The 16,856-nt window shown below is 50.3% G+C and overlaps 1 protein-coding gene across 5 annotated transcripts; it reads left to right on the top strand.

The window, feature by feature from the left end:
• Nucleotides 1-136: 136 nt before the first annotated feature.
• On the top strand, nucleotides 137-12,553 carry ART1 (ADP-ribosyltransferase 1). 5 transcript variants are annotated; one of them, XM_083610117.1, is made up of 5 exons: nucleotides 137-286; nucleotides 5,673-5,750; nucleotides 6,426-7,161; nucleotides 8,547-8,585; nucleotides 8,686-12,553. In XM_083610117.1, exons 2-5 carry the CDS (start codon nucleotides 5,688-5,690, stop codon nucleotides 8,784-8,786), a joined length of 939 nt encoding a protein of 312 aa, XP_083466243.1. In that variant the 5' UTR covers nucleotides 137-286; nucleotides 5,673-5,687; the 3' UTR covers nucleotides 8,787-12,553. The 5 variants fall into 5 exon arrangements, with proteins under 5 accessions (XP_083466243.1, XP_083466244.1, XP_083466245.1 ...); XM_083610118.1 differs by having other exon boundaries at nucleotides 138-216; XM_083610119.1 differs by having other exon boundaries at nucleotides 138-240.
• Nucleotides 12,554-16,856: the final 4,303 nt, after the last annotated feature.

The raw sequence follows: 16,856 nt of genomic DNA, 5'->3' as shown, positions 1-16,856 counted from the left end.
TATGAATACTACCCAATGCATTCAATGCGAGCAAAATTGTTGGAGGGCTCTTGAATATTAATAGCTCAAGGGTGAGCAGCACTGGCGGGGATTTCCAGTGGGTTCTATAAAAAGCCCCTTTGCCACCTGTCACGTCCAGAGAACGGCGTCCCACAGCTGAGAGGAGCCACCCGGGTGCGAGAAGCAGCTGCAGAGCGGGAACAGGGCCACAGATAAGTCTGACCATTTTATTTTCTGATGGTGAGAGAGAGAGAAGTCAAGGGATTGCTGCTTCTTTGAACCCAGTGTAAGGACAATTTCTTGCTCTTTGAAGCCGAGCTTCCGGCCTTGCAGCGGGTTGGGCTAGATGCCTTCGGGGTTCCTTCCAAGTCTACAATTCTATGATTCATCCCTGCCCTGAACGCCTTAAAACTGGGTGGATGACGCTGCAGGTTATTTCAGATGAGCTGTTTACTGAGCCTTCATCCTGATACTTCTGCCCAATGCTCACATGGAAGTTAGATTATATCCAGATTTATTGATTTCTTACAGAGCATTTGTTCTGATTTCTTGGCAAGGCAGTTATAACAACCATGAGCATTCACTCTGCATTCGTGTTGGGTTGCTTGCAGAATGTCTACCTGCCTTCCGGCGTGCCATTTGTTGATCTCAGTACATTTACCCCATTGCTTTCCAAATTGCAAAAAAGAAGAAGTGGATTTGTTGTTTTTCTGGTATGCACTTGAATCCCTCCTGCAGGATACTGAGCCCAGAGGCACCTCAGTCGGGAGCTGCAATTCTCTGCTTCTGAATTGTTTCCCTGCACACTTCTATTTGCATATGCTGTGGGTTAAACCACTGAGGCTAGGACTTGCCGATCAGAAGGTCGGCGGTTCAAATCCCCGTGACGGGGTGAGCTCCCATTGCTCGGTCCCTGCTCCTGCCAACCTAGCAGTTCGAAAGCACGTCAAAGTGCAAGTAGATAAATAGGTACCGCTCCGGCGGGAAGGTAAACGGCGTTTCCGTGCGCTGCTCTGGGTCGCCAGGAGCGGCTTAGTCATGCTGGCCACATGACCCGGAAGCTGTACGCCGACTCCCTCGGCCAATAAAGCGAGATGAGCGCCGCAACCCCAGAGTCGGTCACAACTGGACCTAATGGTCAGGGGTCCTTTTACCTTCATTACAGAATAGAAATTCTAACCAATGACCCTGCTCTTCGGGGGCATCGTGGGGGCAAAATCTCTGAAGCCTTTCCTACCTAACTGCTTATGCTGGGAGCAGATTGAGCAGCCTAGAATAATAATAATAATAATAATAATAATAATAATAATAATAATAATGATAATTTATTATTTATACCCCGCCCATCTGGCTGGGCCTCCCCAGCCACTCTGGGCGGCTTCCATAGAAACCAAAAATACAGTAAAATATCACACGTTAAAAACTTCCTTGAACAGGGCTGCCTTAAGATGTCTTCTGAATGTCAGGTAGTTGTTTATCGCTTTGACATCTGCTGGAAGGGCGTTCCGCAGGCCGGTCGCCACTACCGAGAAAGCCCTCTGCCTGGTTCCCTGTAGCTTTGCTTCTCGCAATGAGGGAACCGCCAGAAGGCCCTCAGCGCTGGACCTCAGCGTCCGGGCAGAATGATGGGGGTGGAGACGCTCCTTCAGGTATACTGGACCGAGGCCGTTTAGGGCTTTCAAGGTCAGCACCAACACTTTGAATTGTGCTCGGAAACGTACTGGGAGCCAATGTGGGTCTTTCAAGACCGGTGTTATATGGTCTCGGTGGCCGCCCCCAGTCACCAGTCTAGCTGCCGCATTCTGGATTAGTTGTAGTTTCCGAGTCACCTTCAAAGGTAGCCCCACGTAGAGCGCATTGCAGTAGTCCAAGCGGGAGATAACCAGAGCATGCACCACTCTGGCGAGACAGTCCGCAGGCAGATAGGGTCTCAGCCTACGTACCAGATGGAGCTGGTAGACAGCTGCCCTGGATACAGAATTGACCTGCGCCTCCATGGACAGCTGTGAGTCCAAAATGACTCCCAGGCTGCGCACCTGGTCCTTCAGGGGCACAGTTACCCCATTCAGGACCAGGGAATCCTCCACACCTGCCCGCCTCCTGTCCCCCGAAAACAGTACTTCTGTCTTGTCAGGATTCAACCTCAATCTGTTAGCCGCCATCCATCCTCCAACCACCTCCAGACACTTACACAGGACCTTCACCGCCCTCACTGGTTCTGATTTAAAAGAGAGGTAGAGCTGGGTATCATCCGCATACTGATGAACACCCAGCCCAAACCTCCTGATGATCTCTCCCAGCGGCTGCATGTAAATGTTGAAAAGCATGGGGGAGAGGACAGAACGCTGAGGCACCCCACAAGTGAGAGCCCAGGGGTCTGAACACTCATCCCCTCCCACCACTTTCTGAACACGGCCCAGGAGGAAGGAGCAGAACCACTGTATGACAGTGCCCCCAGCTCCCAGCCCCTCAAGACGGTCCAGAAGGATGTTATGGTCGACGGTATCAAACGCCGCTGAGAGATCCAGCAGAACTAGGAAACAGCTCTCACCTTTGTCCCTAGCCCGCCGAAGATCATCAACCAGTGCGACCAAGGCAGTTTCAGTCCCATGATGAGGCCTGAATCCCGACTGGAAGGGATCCAAATGGTCCGCTTCTTCCAGGCGTGCCTGGAGTTGTTCGGCAACCACTCGCTCAATCACCTTGCCCAAGAATGGAAGATTTGAAACTGGGCGATAGTTGGCCATCGTGGCCGCATCTAAAGATGGTTTTTTAAGAAGCGGTTTAATAACCGCCTCTTTCAGCGGGTCTGGGAAGGCTCCCTCACGGAGGGAAGCATTCACCACCCCACGAAGCCCATCGCCCAGTCCTTCCCGGCTAGCTTTTATAAGCCAGGATGGGCAAGGATCCAGGAGACAGGTGGTTGGTTTCACTCGTCCAAGCAGCCTGTCCACATCCTCGGAGGTAACAGATTGGAATTGATCCCACTCAACTTGACTAGACAGAACTCTAGCACTCTCCGGCCCCCGCCCTGCTCCCACGGTGGAGTCTACTTCTTCCCGAATCTGAGCGATTTTATCTGCAAAAAGACTTTGCAAAATCATTGCAGGAGAACATGTGGCCCGTACTGGGCCCCGATGTTGCAGGTGGTTCCGCTAAATTGTGAACCACCTGAAAAAGTCTCCTGCTGCTGTTTTCTGCAGATGCAATAGAGGCGGTGAAGAAATTCTTCTTCGCCGTCGCTATCGCCACTTGGTAGGCTCGACGTTGAGCTCTAACCTGTGTCCGGTCAGATTCGGAATGAGTTATCCACCACCAGCGCTCTAGCCGTCTCAACGATTGTTTCATTGCCCTCAGATCCGTGGAAAACCATGGGGCTGTCCGTGCTCCATGCAATCGGAGAGGGCGCTTTGGAGCCAAACAGTCAATCGCCCTGGTTAACTCCGCATTCCAGCGGGCCACCAGGGAATCAGCTGAAAGGCCATCAACATGGGATAAAGCATCCCCTACCACTCTCTGGAAACCATTTGGATCCATTAAGTGGCGGGGGCGGACCATCCGAATTGGTCCCACCTCCCTGCAGAGGGGATGGGTCGCAGAGAAGTCCAGTTGCACCAGGAAGTGATCTGACCATGGCACTTCTTTCGTTTCGCTTTTACTTAGTGTCAGATCACCAACATCCATAGAGGTAAACACCAGGTCCAAGGCATGTCCGCGGCTATGGGCTGGGCCAGACTTATTCAGGGACAGCCCCATGGAGGCCATGCTTTCCATGAAGTCCCGAGTGGCCCCTTGTAAGGTCGTGTCGGCATGGATGTTAAAATCCCCTAGGACAACCAAACTCGGTGTCTCCAGGAGAACATCTGCCACGACCTGAAGCAGCTCGGGCAGGGAATCCTTGGTGCAGCGGGGAGGTCGGTACACCAAAAGGAATCCTGTACTGCCCCTATTGCCCAACTTCCAGAACATGCACTCGGAAAACTGGGTCTTCCCAATAGGACACCTGGTGCAAACTAATGACTTCCTAAAAATCACTGCAACCCCTCTCCCTGACCACAAGGCCTGGGTTGCTGTGCATAAGAGAAACCTGGTGGACAAGCAGCGGCAAGAACAGGCCCATCTGCTTCATTCAACCAAGTCTCTGTTACATATGCCAGGTCAAATCCTCCATCCATGATCAAGTCATGGATGGCAGTGGTCTTATGAATCATTGACCTGGCATTGCACAGCAGCACCTTCAGGTCATGTGGGTATCCCTTGCTGATTCCAGTATCCATCCGGTCAGGACCAGACCCGGAGGCAGGAATAGTCCTCAGACAACGACTAAACCTGCCCCCTCTGTAATGACATGGTCTAGTCTTAGCGTAACTCCTCCTCCTACCCGTGATCACTGAGATCGGTTGTCCCAGTGCATCCCCCCTGTGGAACATGCCCCAGCCATTTTGTGGGCTGGGGCCCACTCCCCGGCAGCCCTGACCCCTCCCCCTAACAACAAAATAACACCTTAAACAAACAAACAAAACCAATAAAACAATACAAACAAAAAATGTAAAAATTACAAAAACATCAAAATAAAAAAATAATTCCCCAAGCCCAACCAAACATGCATCCCACCCCCACCCCCCACATACAAAAAATCCAAAAGGAAATTTTTAAAAACATTTAAAAAACACTCTGTGCCCCTCCGGCAGTAACAACTGTCCTAGTGAGGCCTGTCAGGCCCCGCCCTGGGCCAGGTGGTAGGTGGCAAGAGCAGGGCCCTCAGGCACTCACTCAGGGGAGTCCTCCTGGGCAGCAGCAGCAAGCAGCAAGCAGTCCTTGTGAGGCTTCAGGCCCCACAGAGCTGCAGAGTTGCAGAGTTGGAAGGGATATCAAGGGTCATCTAGTCCAGCCCCCTGCAAGGCAAGAATCGCAGCTCAAGGATGCCTGACAGGTGGCAATCCTTAAAAAACACTTTTTTGGAGTCTGCTCCCAAAATGAACAGCACTTGGGATTCAGCCACACTTCTGTACTTTCTTAGGCACGGATCTGAGAAGTTTCACTTTTGATCTGCCACTTTCACTGGGAAAATCTGCTGTTTACCACGGAATCGGAACAAATGTCAAACTGCAGAAAGCCCAGCTGACCTTTGTTATGATTCAGAAGGAAACAATAGGTTTTCCTGGGGAAAGCAGCAAGGCAAAAGGAGAACCTCTCAGACCCAGGCCTAGGAAGTATGCTTTGAGCAGAAATGTGGATGAGATCTCAGAAAGTTATTCCTAGTGCTCAGTCAGACTCTCCTTTCTTTGCTATTTGAATCCAGCGGCTCAGTTCCTACCCTCTGGAGCAGCAGAAACCACGTTTGCTCCACGAAACAATCTGCCTGTTGCTTTTCCTCTCCTCCCTTGGCAATTGTGCTATATAAAGGACTGAAAATATTGGCTGCAATACCTCGACAGCCAAAGTTAACGAAACATACTTTTAGGCTCGTAATTTGGGGTGTCCCCCCCCCGCCTTTGTGGTTTGGGAGGAAGGCAAAGTTTGTTTTTGTTTTGATGCAAATCAAAAGCTTGAACCTTACCTTGAATTCACCAGATCTGTGAACTCCCAGGTCTGTTTTCAAGTGTCAAGACACGGCTGTGAGATATCCAGGCTGGAGAGAAAAACTTGCTTCTTTTGTTTTGTTTTTGAAGGAGAGGGCGGTGAAGATGGCCCCTTTCTCTGTGATCCTGCTGCTTCATCTGGTGGGAATATTCCCAGGAGACCTTCAGGTATGAAGAGGGTGCAAGCAGTGGGAATTAAAAATCAAGACACACACACACTTCTGCCCATCAGCCTCCTCAAGCCATCTCCTCGCGTATTCCTTACTGTGGTTATTAGTTTTGCACCTATGGAAGCAATAGGATGAATAAAAACCGACTCTTCTTGGAAATAAAAAATGATCCAGACCAAAAATATGGCTTCAAAGCTTTACTCACATAACTTTCTTCAAAGCAGACTTAAAACAATAGTGATACATCCAAATAGTTGCATAAAATCATGTGCTTTTCAAGCCCGGGTTCAGCTCCTTAGAAATGTAAAATTACTCCAAACAGAACTGGAATCAAAACTCTTTCACTCCACACAGACGCCATTCCAGCCAGAGGCTGTTCCCTCCTAGAAAGAATCATCACTAGTACAACCTTTTGTTTTGGTGGTTTGAGAACAAAGACCACTCCCTCAAAATGGAGATTTGCAACTGAATATCTTACTCGTGTGGTCTAAAGTTAAACATCACGTGAGAGAGGAGCAGAGAGACATTCTCAGCTGATTTTCAACCTGTTAGGTACCAGAGATATCTTACTTAGCTTCAATGGAATTTTCCGTGTTCCCTTTAGCAATACACATACAGAGGTATTTTCCATTTTGATGTACAATTAAGCAATTAACATTCCTTTCTGCTCCAGGTCCTCTGTTTCCCCATCCAAAGGAGAGACCTCTTCCCCATCAAAGTGTCCCCACTCGACATGGCCTTGACCTCTTTCGATGACCAGTACAAGGGATGTGCGGAGCAGATGGAGGCTGAGCTGGCCGAGCTGAACCGCACGGAGTTCGCCCAAAACAGAGTCTATGCCGAGGCCTGGGAAGAGGCCTCCTCTCAGTGGGAGGGGAGGAAAACCCCTTTGCCCGCAGGGCTCAAGCCCGAGTACGTCATCGCCATCATGGCTTACACCATCCAAGGGCGCCTCCACAGGGATTTCAACGCAGCCGTGAGGGAAGCCGGGCGCACGAGAGACTCTTACCTCAACAACTTCAACTTCAAGACCCTTCACTTCCTCCTGACCAGGGCCCTCCACGCTTTGGGGACCACCTCTCACCCCAGGTGCCAAAAGGTGTACCGCGGGGTGCGAAACGTCCGCTTCACCTCTGAGCGCCTCAAGGCAGTCCGCTTTGGTCACTTCACGTCCTCGTCGCTGAAGAATGAGAGCGCCCTGCAGTTCGGCACGGACACCTTCTTCACCATCGATACCTGCTATGGGGTCAACATCAAGAACTTCTCCTTCTTCCCCGGCGAGGAAGAGGTCCTCATCCCCCCCTTCGAAAAGTTCAAGGTGGCCAACTTCACCAAAGCCAAGGAGACGACTTACATCCAGCTCCTCTCCCTCGAAGACTCCAGCGTCCACAACTGTGTCTTTGTGAAAGGTAACAGTCCTGTTGCTGGGGAGCAACAGAGTTAAAAAAATAATAACCCCCTATATAGCACCCATAGATGTGCAAGGTCGCCACATTCTCCTTTCTATGTAATCCAAACAGCGCAGGTGGCTCAAGACAGCCAGCCAAGCTGCATCTGGAACAAAAGAAAAAAGGAAATTTCCAGGTCATTCAGCAAGCCAATCAAAAGGGAGTGGGGATTTTGGATTGCAGATATCACAACCCTTGAGTGCCTGGATGTGTACAAACCTATTCAGATGATCCAGTCAAAATTTGGGGGAAGACCACAGCTGAACTCTACAACATGCCAACCCTGATGAAATCGCAGGGGGAGCATTTTGTCCTTAGCCAGCCAAAGCCTTGGTAACCCCTCCCTTAAAGGTAAAGGGTAAAGGGACCCCTGACCATTAGGTCCAGTCGTGACCAACTCTGGGGTTGCGGCGCTCATCTCGCTTTACTGGCCGAGCGAGCCAGCGTACAGCTTCCAGGTCATGTGGCCAGCATGACTAAGCTGCTTCTGGCGAACCAGAGCAGCGCACGGAAACGCCGTTTACCTTCCCGCTGGAGTGGTACCTATTTATGTACTTGCACTTTGACGTGCTTTTGAACTTCTAGGTTGGCAGGAGCAGGGACCGAGCAACGGGAGCTTATCCCATTGCGGGGATTCGAACTGCCGACCTTCTGATCGGCAAGTCCTAGGCTCTGTGGTTTAACCCACAGCGCCACTTGCGTCCCTCCCTTAGAGAGGCACTAAACATGTTATTATTTGCAATGTAGAGATCCCCCTGGCTCTGCGGGGTGGGGAAGAGGGACATATTCTGTGTCCCAGTCTAAATTTCTTGAGCTGCTCCGTAACGACACCCATGATGTTTTGTAATGTCAGTTTTTCCAAAAAGCAGGTAACTGTCCTTGCCTGAGGAACACTAGACCAGTCATTCCCAAATATTACCTAGCTGGGCTCTTAGAGGGAAGGAGGTGGCTGGGGTGTGTGCTGGAGGTGTAAATGAACCATCCGACTTTGACAAGCTGGCACCCCTGGATCAAGCTTGTGCATTTTGTTGACTTAATCAAACTAAACCATGCTAAATGGATTTTGCAAAACTGTGCAATTAATTGTTGCTGTTTTGCATTTTATTGTGTTGCTATCCTCCTTGGTGGGTTGTGCAAACCTCTGTTCTGAATAATGAAGGTGGACTCTCCTTCCTTGGAGGTTGTTAAGCAGAGGCCGGATGCCCCTCTGTCGGGGGATCTTTGGTCAAGATTGCTGCATTGCAGGGGGGCTGGACTAGATGACCCTGAGGAGTCCCTTTCAACTCTACAATGCTATGATTCTATGAATGACTTGCTTATAACTATCTTTGCTTTGCTCTTTGCAGAGAAAAAGTGCAAGCCCCCAAGGTGCCGGACCAGTTCAGGTGAGGGAGTAGCTGATAATTCTCTCCCCACACCCCACCCCAGACACTCATGCTATTAAAAGTATGCTAAAGTCCCCTCCTTTTTTTCTTATATTGACAGGTGCAAGTCAGAGCCATCTCTCTGCCAGTGTCCAAATGTCCTTCTTTCTCTGGGGTTCCCTCCTCCTTGCTGGCACCCTGGGACCCCCAGACCTCCTCTGATCTCCAGGATCAAACTTCTGCCTCTCTGCCGCCCTTCATATAGTCCGCTCCTGGGGAAGCAAAACAGGAGCAAATCGAGTGCGGCTGAGAGCAAACGTTAGTCTTTGCTTGAGTTAAGAGCCAAGCGGGTCGGCGGCTGCAAATAAGCCGCTTTCTAAACCCAGAGTGTGTTGCTGGCAAGAGCTCCATGGCATCTCACCCCATTATCCCTTTGCTGTTGCAGTAGCAATTTACGTAAATGGCGTTAACAGACCCTCCAAAAACCCCTATTTTCCAGGAACAGTCTTGGATTTACAGCAGACGTCCCGGTTTATGATTTGATCCCGGAATGTCCCACTTTCCCTTTGTTATTGTTGTTGTTTAGGCGTTTAGCCATGTCCGACTCTTCGTGACTAGAGCACGCCAGGCACTCCTGTCTTCCACTGCCTCCCGCAGTTTGGTCAAACTCATGCTGGTAGCTTCGAGAACACTGTCCCACCATCTCGTCCTCTGTCGTCCCCTTCTTCTTGTGCCCTCCATCTTTCCCAACATCAGGGTCTTTTCCAGGGAGTCTTCTCTTCTCAGGAGGTGGCCAAAGTCTTGGAGCCTCAGCTTCACGATCTGTCCTTCCGGTGAGCACTCAGGGCTGGTTTCCTTCAGAATGGATCGGTTTGATCTTCTTGCAGTCCATGGGACTCTCAAGAGTCTCCTCCAGCACAATAATTCAAAAGCATCCATTTTTCGGCGACCAGCCTTCTTTATGGTCCAGCTCTCACTTCCATACATCACTACTGGGAAAACCATAGCTTTAACTATATGGACCTTTGTTGGCAAGGTGATGTCTCTGCTTTTTAAGATGCTGTCTAGCACTTTCCCTTAGGATGTCCCTATTCTCATCGGAGAAATGTTGGAGGGTATGGAGTCATGTGACCCCCCGAAACAAGGAGATAAGTAACTAGACAACCTTTGGAAGACATCTGAAGATAGCCCTGTCTAGCGAAGATTTTTAATGCTTGATGTTTTATTGTGTTTTTTATATGTGTTAGGAGCCGGGGTATCAATGTTATTGTTATTATTATTATTATGGAACAGGGCATCCCTATTTTCATTAGAGAAATGTTGGAGGGTCTGCATTAGACTGCTAACCAGGGGAACTTGTGCTCTGCACTGCGTTAATTGGACTCCAGCATCCATTGGGCCATGCTTGCTGGGGCTGATGGGAGTTGGAGTCCAACAAGATCTGGAGCTCACCAGGTTAGCCAAGAAGGGCTGGACTAGAGGACCTCTGGGGGACCCTTCCAACTCTACGATTCTATGGTTCGAAGAGCCTGGCTGCTAGAGCAGAGCAAAGGAGGCCCACCTAGGCCACCTCCATCGGTCCCACCAAGCAGATGAATCTCCTGGGAAGGCCCCTGGCAGGACCAGAGGGCAATTCCCCACTTAACTCCTGTGTTTCGTGACTCTGCATTTGGACAAAACCAGCCTCCGGAGAATTGGCTAGTGGTGTGCCAAGCAAGGCAGCCCCACACGGGGTGTCTGATCTCAGCAACCCCAGCTGTAACCAGCAAGGCATCTATCTCAAGGTTCAGAAGGAGTCCTTCTTTCCCAGGGATGGCCACAGCTGGCCCAGCCCTGCAGCCTCAGGTCAGAAGGTTATGGACTCTCCTTCTCTGGAGGCTTTTAAGCAGAACTTGGATGGCCACCTGCCAGGGAGCCCCCCCTTTAATGCTTTTTATTGATTTCCAACACAACAAAAATTATACATTCCAAATTAAGCACAAAAGAAACAACAAATTTCCAAATGAACCAATATATACCACTATATATACAAATCCTTAAAGAGACTTAGGTTGTTTAAGTCTTTTTCCTGATTCACAAATTCTTAATTCCTCCATATGACTCCCAACCTCTGCTCTGCGGGTTCCTCCCACCCTTTTATTATCACTGCTTTCGTTTTGTCTCATGTATTCTTCGTCTAACTTGCACCTTGCAGAGCTTGGTCAAAATATGTCCAGGTTTTCACTTGTGGACAATGTTTAATTAAATATCGTTTATAAATCCCCCAGGAACTGTACTGCCAGGGAGCCTTTAGCTGTGATTCCTGCCTTGTGGGAGGGGGATGGACTAGATGACCCTCGGGTCCCCCTTCCCAACTCTACAATTCCAGGGAAAGGCACTTTTCATCACAGCTGCCTCCCTAAAACAACCCCTAGTTCACCATGATCCCCCAAGGCAAGGTCCCCTCTAGAACAGGTGGAGCCTCCAGTGGTGAACCTACATCTCTGGGGTCCTGAATCTTGAACTCTTATGGGGACCCCTTTGCCATCAGCAATGATGTCTGGGTAACCGCTATTATCTTCTTCCGAGGGCTTGTTCCATCGCAGGCCACTATATCTTTACAGCATCTGTGCCACAGACTCTCAAACTTTGGGATTGTTGAAATATACACAACAGAAAATCAATCCACTTGAGTCCTGCGACTCACCGTATTTTTCGCTCCATAAGACGCACTTTTTTCTACCTAAAAAGTAAGGGGAAATGTCTGTGCGTCTTATGGAGCGAGTGCGTGGTCCCTGGAGCCGAATTGCCCAGGGGCAAAAAGCAGATGATGCTTTTTCTTTTCTTTTTTTTTGAAAGAGGGAAGTGGATTGTTGAAACAAAGCCGTTGATCATTTGCTGATCGCGGAGAGAGATAAGGGACGCTAGAGATAAAGGAGGCTGCCTGGGACGGGGGAGGTAAATACAGCAAACTTGCAAAGGGGGGGGGCAGGAAGACTAAAGCAATGAGGAGAGAAATTAGAAGAAAAGGAGGAGCAAAAAACTGCTCCAGCTAAGGAAAAGACACTAAGGCAAACAAGAAGGAAGGGAGTGTTGAAAGGAAGCAGCTGATCGGTGGAATTGGAAGAGAGATAAGGGACACTAGTGGAGGCTGCCGGGGAGGGGGGAGGTAAAAGCCCATAGAGACTCAGGATTTTTACATTGGGTCACCCCAAATTCACCATCAGATCACATAGCATGTCCATGGCTACAACCCACACCAAAAAAGTGTCCATGGCTACAGCCCGCACCAAAAAAATCACTGTTGCATGGGACCGCAATGGAGCAAAAACGTTGTTACAAAGCACGGATCCACATGGATCCTCAGGATTTTTGCATTGGGTCACCCCAAATTCACCATCAGATCACATATCTCTGGCCACAGCATGAACCACAAAAATCATACATCCACTGTTTCGTTCAGAATATTTTTTCCCCTTGTTTTCCTCCTCTAAAAACTATGTGCGTCTTATGGTCAGGTTCATCTTATGGAGCGAAAAATATGGGGTCTACAAGACCCAACAATTGTAAGCAATGTGCCCTAAAGTCACTGCTGGGGTCCCTCCAGGGTTAGGAGCCCTGAAGCTGAACTTTCATTGGTTTCAGACGAGATCTGCTCCTGGGAGCTTCCACGCCAGCTGAGCTTCTCACCACGAACATCTCCTTCTTGAATGTATTAAGTTTTCTCCATCCTCATCCAGCTTGCATGTTTGGACACTGGAGGTCAGGGAATTTGTCTACCGGGGTCCAGTGTTTCCTCTGCCTCTGACACTCCAGGATTCCCCCCTCCCAACTCCTGCTTCTTGAATCCCTTTTCAAATGGAAGACACCAGGAATTGAACTTTGAACCTTCTGCCTACAAAGCGGGTGCTCTGCTTGCGAGATCTGGTCCTTTCAGTTTTCAGAGTGTGTCCCCCCCCCCTCCCTTCACAGACGAGTGTTGTATACATTTTATGAAATAAAAATAAAAATTGAGCTGAGTGTTATTGGCATCGTTACGGTGGGGCTGGTTTCAGTGTACATGATACTCGGCCCTTTCTAAAGGAATCGATGGTCGGGTTGTTGCAGAAGTTATTTAGCTTGCTCCTCTTCAGCTCTATAACATAAGAGGAATATTCCTAGGAAGCTGCCTTGGACACGGTCAGTCCTGTGACCCATCGACCTCAGCAGCACCTGCACTGACTGGCAGCAGCTCTCCAGGGTTTTGGATGGGGGGGGCAGACATTCCCAGCCCCCCCCCTTAGATGCTGCCCAGGACGGAAGACCTGCATGCAAAGCACATGGTCCAATCCTGCGCTATGGAGACCCCTGGCCTGCCTGGGAGGATGTGGGGCTGGCCTCCCTTTGGGAATGGGGCTGCAGGAAGAAGGTGGTGAAAGGAAGATGCAGCCCAGGGGCAGGCGGAACAGCAGGGGCCCCCGAGTTCTGAAGGTGGAGCATCACCTCTCGGGAGGGGCCAGGTGGGGGGGTTGCCAAGGTGACAAGGACCCGCCCTCCTTTGTGACATCTCTTGCTTCTCCCTAGAAAGCCACCGACTTGCAGGAGGCCATTGTGGGTTAGGAGTGAGGCAAGTGGAGGAGAGAGGAGTTGGTGGCGGTTGGCGGAGATTGGGGAAGGAGTTCGGTTTATTATTCTTCTTCCAGTTTCTTATTTTGCTTCCCATTTCATTTAATACTTTTATTTGATTTATTCTTTTAGTTTTTTGTTTTAACACTTTTATCTTATTGTTCTTTATTTTTAAATTTTTTATTTTATTTTGTGCACATTTTGTATATGTTTATTTTGTACACAGAGGGGTAGTTAGGGTTAGGCTTAGGCTTAGGGCTGGGGTTGGGATCAGAGTTAGGCTTGGATGGGCATTTTAGACAGCTAGTTTAGAGAGGAAGGTGGGATTTCTTCGTGGACGAAATGGGCAGGCTGTAAGTGTTGGGATACTGCCAGGGAGACGAAGGAATCAGGCAGGCCTCCACGTTGTCTCCGGACGATCTCCCGGTCTCCCGTTGAACAGCATCAGTCAATTAGCGACACGAGCCTCAGACACATTCCAAGACTCGTGCACACCCTTTTCAGCAGTCTCCACAACGGAAGATTCAGACAGGAGAGCATATTTACAGCTTTATTCAACGTAGATCAGAACAAAGGAAAAACATGACTGCTTGGATTCGTGTCCAGGAAAAGAGCCGGAACAAAAGCTATATACAAAATGGAAACTCCTAGTAAGCAGGAAGTAAACAGGCATGTGACACACAACAATCATGCCTGACCATTTAAGGTGGAAGGGAACTATATCCTAAGAGTAAGTAGGATTCTTTCCCTTGGTCTTGGTCTCCTGGGGGGGGTGAGTCCTGAGGTCCCCTGCACAGACTTGGCTCTCTGGAAATTGACCCGGCCCGTCTTCTCCAGAGAGCTCAGTTCCTCCACACTCTTTCCATGCCTTCCTCATTTCTTCCCTGCTTTTATTAGGACATCCCTAGCCCACTTTCCTCCCAGGAGCTCAAAGTGGCCTTCATGGTTCTCCCTGCCACCAATTTTTATCTTCCCAGCAGCCCTGCAAAGTAGGCTAGGCTGGCCCAAGGTCCACCAGGGAGCTCCATGGCTGAGTGGGGATTTGAACCCTGCTCTCCCAGGTCCTCCTAGTCCAGCCCTCCAACCACTACACCTCTGCCTGGCTCCATCTTGCATCTCTCCAGCTGCCCAACGCCATCGGCCTTCTCCCCCTTCATGGGGGTCTCTCTGGTTCCGAGGAAGACTCCACCACCTTCCTATCTTAGCCCCCCGCACAGACACAAACACACCCCACCCATTGGGGCTCCTGAGTCGCTCCCCCCCCCTGCTCCTCTCTTCTAGGTTCAGGTGGTTCAGGGCCCTGTTCAGCTGCCAGCGGAGGAACAGGGTGGCCCTGCTGCAAGTCCAGGAGGAGCCTGTGGTGACAGGTGAGCAAGTGTGGACACCGAAGGGCTAGGGGGCATCTCAGGGTGCAGTCCTTTGGCTGCCCCCCGGAAAGAGCTGACTTTCCTCCTCTGCTCTCTTCCAGGACATCTTGGGGCACTTGGAGTGCTTCAGGGATCAATCCCTGAGCCTGGCCCTGGCCTTGGAGGCCCTCCTCCAGCTGAGGTGAGGTTTTTTTGGGGGGGATGGACAGGGCTGTGGGGGTGGGTGGGGGGCAGAACTCCAGGGGGAGCTCTGGGTGAGGAAGAGCAGGCAGGAGGGAGAAGGGGGCAAGGGAGACTCAGAGGAGGCAGCATCTAACCCTCTCCCCTTCATCTCTGCAGCATCATGAGGCCAAAGTTCAGCTCCGATATGCGCTGTGCTATTCTGCACAGGATGTTTGAGGCAGTGCTGAAAGGGGCTGAGAAGGTGGAGGACAGAGAAGTATGTCCTCTGTCTTGACTTCCCTTCGCAGGCTCTTTCTTCTTCTCACACCCTTGCAAGATTTAACCCAGCACTCAACCTCTCTTCTCTCTTTTCCCGCAGGAACTGAAGCGGCACTTCCAGAGCCTGCTGGGGGGCGGGGGGAGGGTGTCTCCACTTCAGAGATGGGCCTCACAATTCTCCACACAACTTTCCAGGCCAACTAGAGGGAAAGAATGAGAGGACAGGGAGGTCTGTCCTTAGTCCTCTTTACTTTTCCTTTGGGGCAGCAGCACTGAGGGGCCTTTGGACCATCCAGCTGCCCAAGAATCGCACTGCAGAGTCTGATTCTGGTTGTGTGAGGGACCCCAGGAGGGAGCTGTCAGGGGATGGCAGAGGTGCCCTCCTGATGCCCCCGGAAGGATCTGACTTTCCTCCTCTTCTCTCTTCCAGGACATCCTGGGGCGCCTGGGGCGTTTTTACGAGTGCCCCATAATCCAAACTTCTCCTCCGACCTCTGCAGTGCAATAGTCCGCAGGAGGTTTGAGGCACTCCTGAAGGAAGAACAGGAGGTGAACAGGAAGGCTTGTCAGTGGTCTTGACTTCTCTTGACATGGCTCTTTCTTCTTCCTCTTCACACACTTCCACAACTGCACTCAGGACTCAAAATCTCTTCTCTCTTTCCCTCCTTCCCCTTCGTGGACCTGCTGGCTCGCACAGGAATTGAAGTGGCACTTCCATCATCTGCTCTGACAGAGACCCCCAACGCTCCACACCTCCTTCTCCTGCTTAACGTAAGTGTCCTGATGGCATCAGAGATGGTAAAGGGATGCCAGGGACTCTGTGGTGGGGGCAGTGGGGGCCTCTTTGGCCCAGGCTGGCCCCTGACTCTGAGATGCTCTTTCCTCCCGCAGGACCTCTGATGTTACGCCCTTTGGGAAAGTGGGGAGCAACAGAAACCAGCAGCCAACAGCATCCCTTCTCTGTTGGCCTTTGCCCGAAGGTTCCCCCATCTCAGAGCAAGTAGCTCTCCCTCATGGATTCAGTCCTTCCATCACTTCCATCTCCCCAAGAGGCTTCCAAGGCTACTCATCCTCTGTAGTTGATAACAGACCTAACTGAAAAGAACGGCTTCCTCTTCTGGTGACACTAGAGAATTCTAGAAAACATTCACCCTTTCCATAGCCGTATGGATGCACGACAGTTCTTTAGTTGGAATCTCCTTTTTCGCAAGTCATTTGGGTCCTTGTCTCCAGAGCAGGAGCGGGTGCAAGCTTCTTGCATCTTCCATGTGGGAGCCCTTTGGGTATTTGAAGACGGCTCTCAAGTCATTTCTCCATCTCCCCTTCTCCAGGCTAAACATCCCCAACTGTGAAATCCACTTAAAAACTAATAATAATCTGGCCTTTTTGCAGTTTGGAAAATGAAGGGTAAATGCATTGAAAAGTGTGGTGGGAAGACTTTTAAGAAATTGGGATGAGTGCTCATGGTCCTATACGAGCCCCACAAAGAAATCTGAATTGGATAGAATCTGATCTCCGTGTGCAGAACCTTAGATTTGTCCTTCTTGAAATTCTTTCCTGCTCTGTGCCAGACTCCAAAGCTGGGCTTGGGGCTTTATGGGAAACCTAATGCAGAAGCAAGATCTGTAAGGGGGGGTGCTAAGAGCCCCTCCATCCTATGCTCAGGTTGTATATATGTGCACATAAAACCAGGTATCCTGAAGACTCCACAGTCTCTGCTAACCTTTGTTCCCAGAAAACTAAACCCCGGGTAAGGAGAAGCACCCCTGGAGTTTCTTGTTGCACAAAGATTGGGGTGCTGGGTAAGAAAAGGACACACCCTAGAGGTCAGAGCAATGGCGGATCGTGGCATCTCAAATGGTGGTGCTACCCTGTACGATGCCAAATTCTGGCACCACCT

This window comes from Podarcis filfolensis (genome assembly GCF_964270895.1).
Source record: "Podarcis filfolensis genome assembly, chromosome: 4".
Classification (NCBI taxonomy): Eukaryota; Metazoa; Chordata; class Lepidosauria; order Squamata; family Lacertidae; genus Podarcis; species Podarcis filfolensis.
Note: the sequence above shows the minus strand (reverse complement) of the source record. Positions and strands in the feature narration are given on the sequence as shown.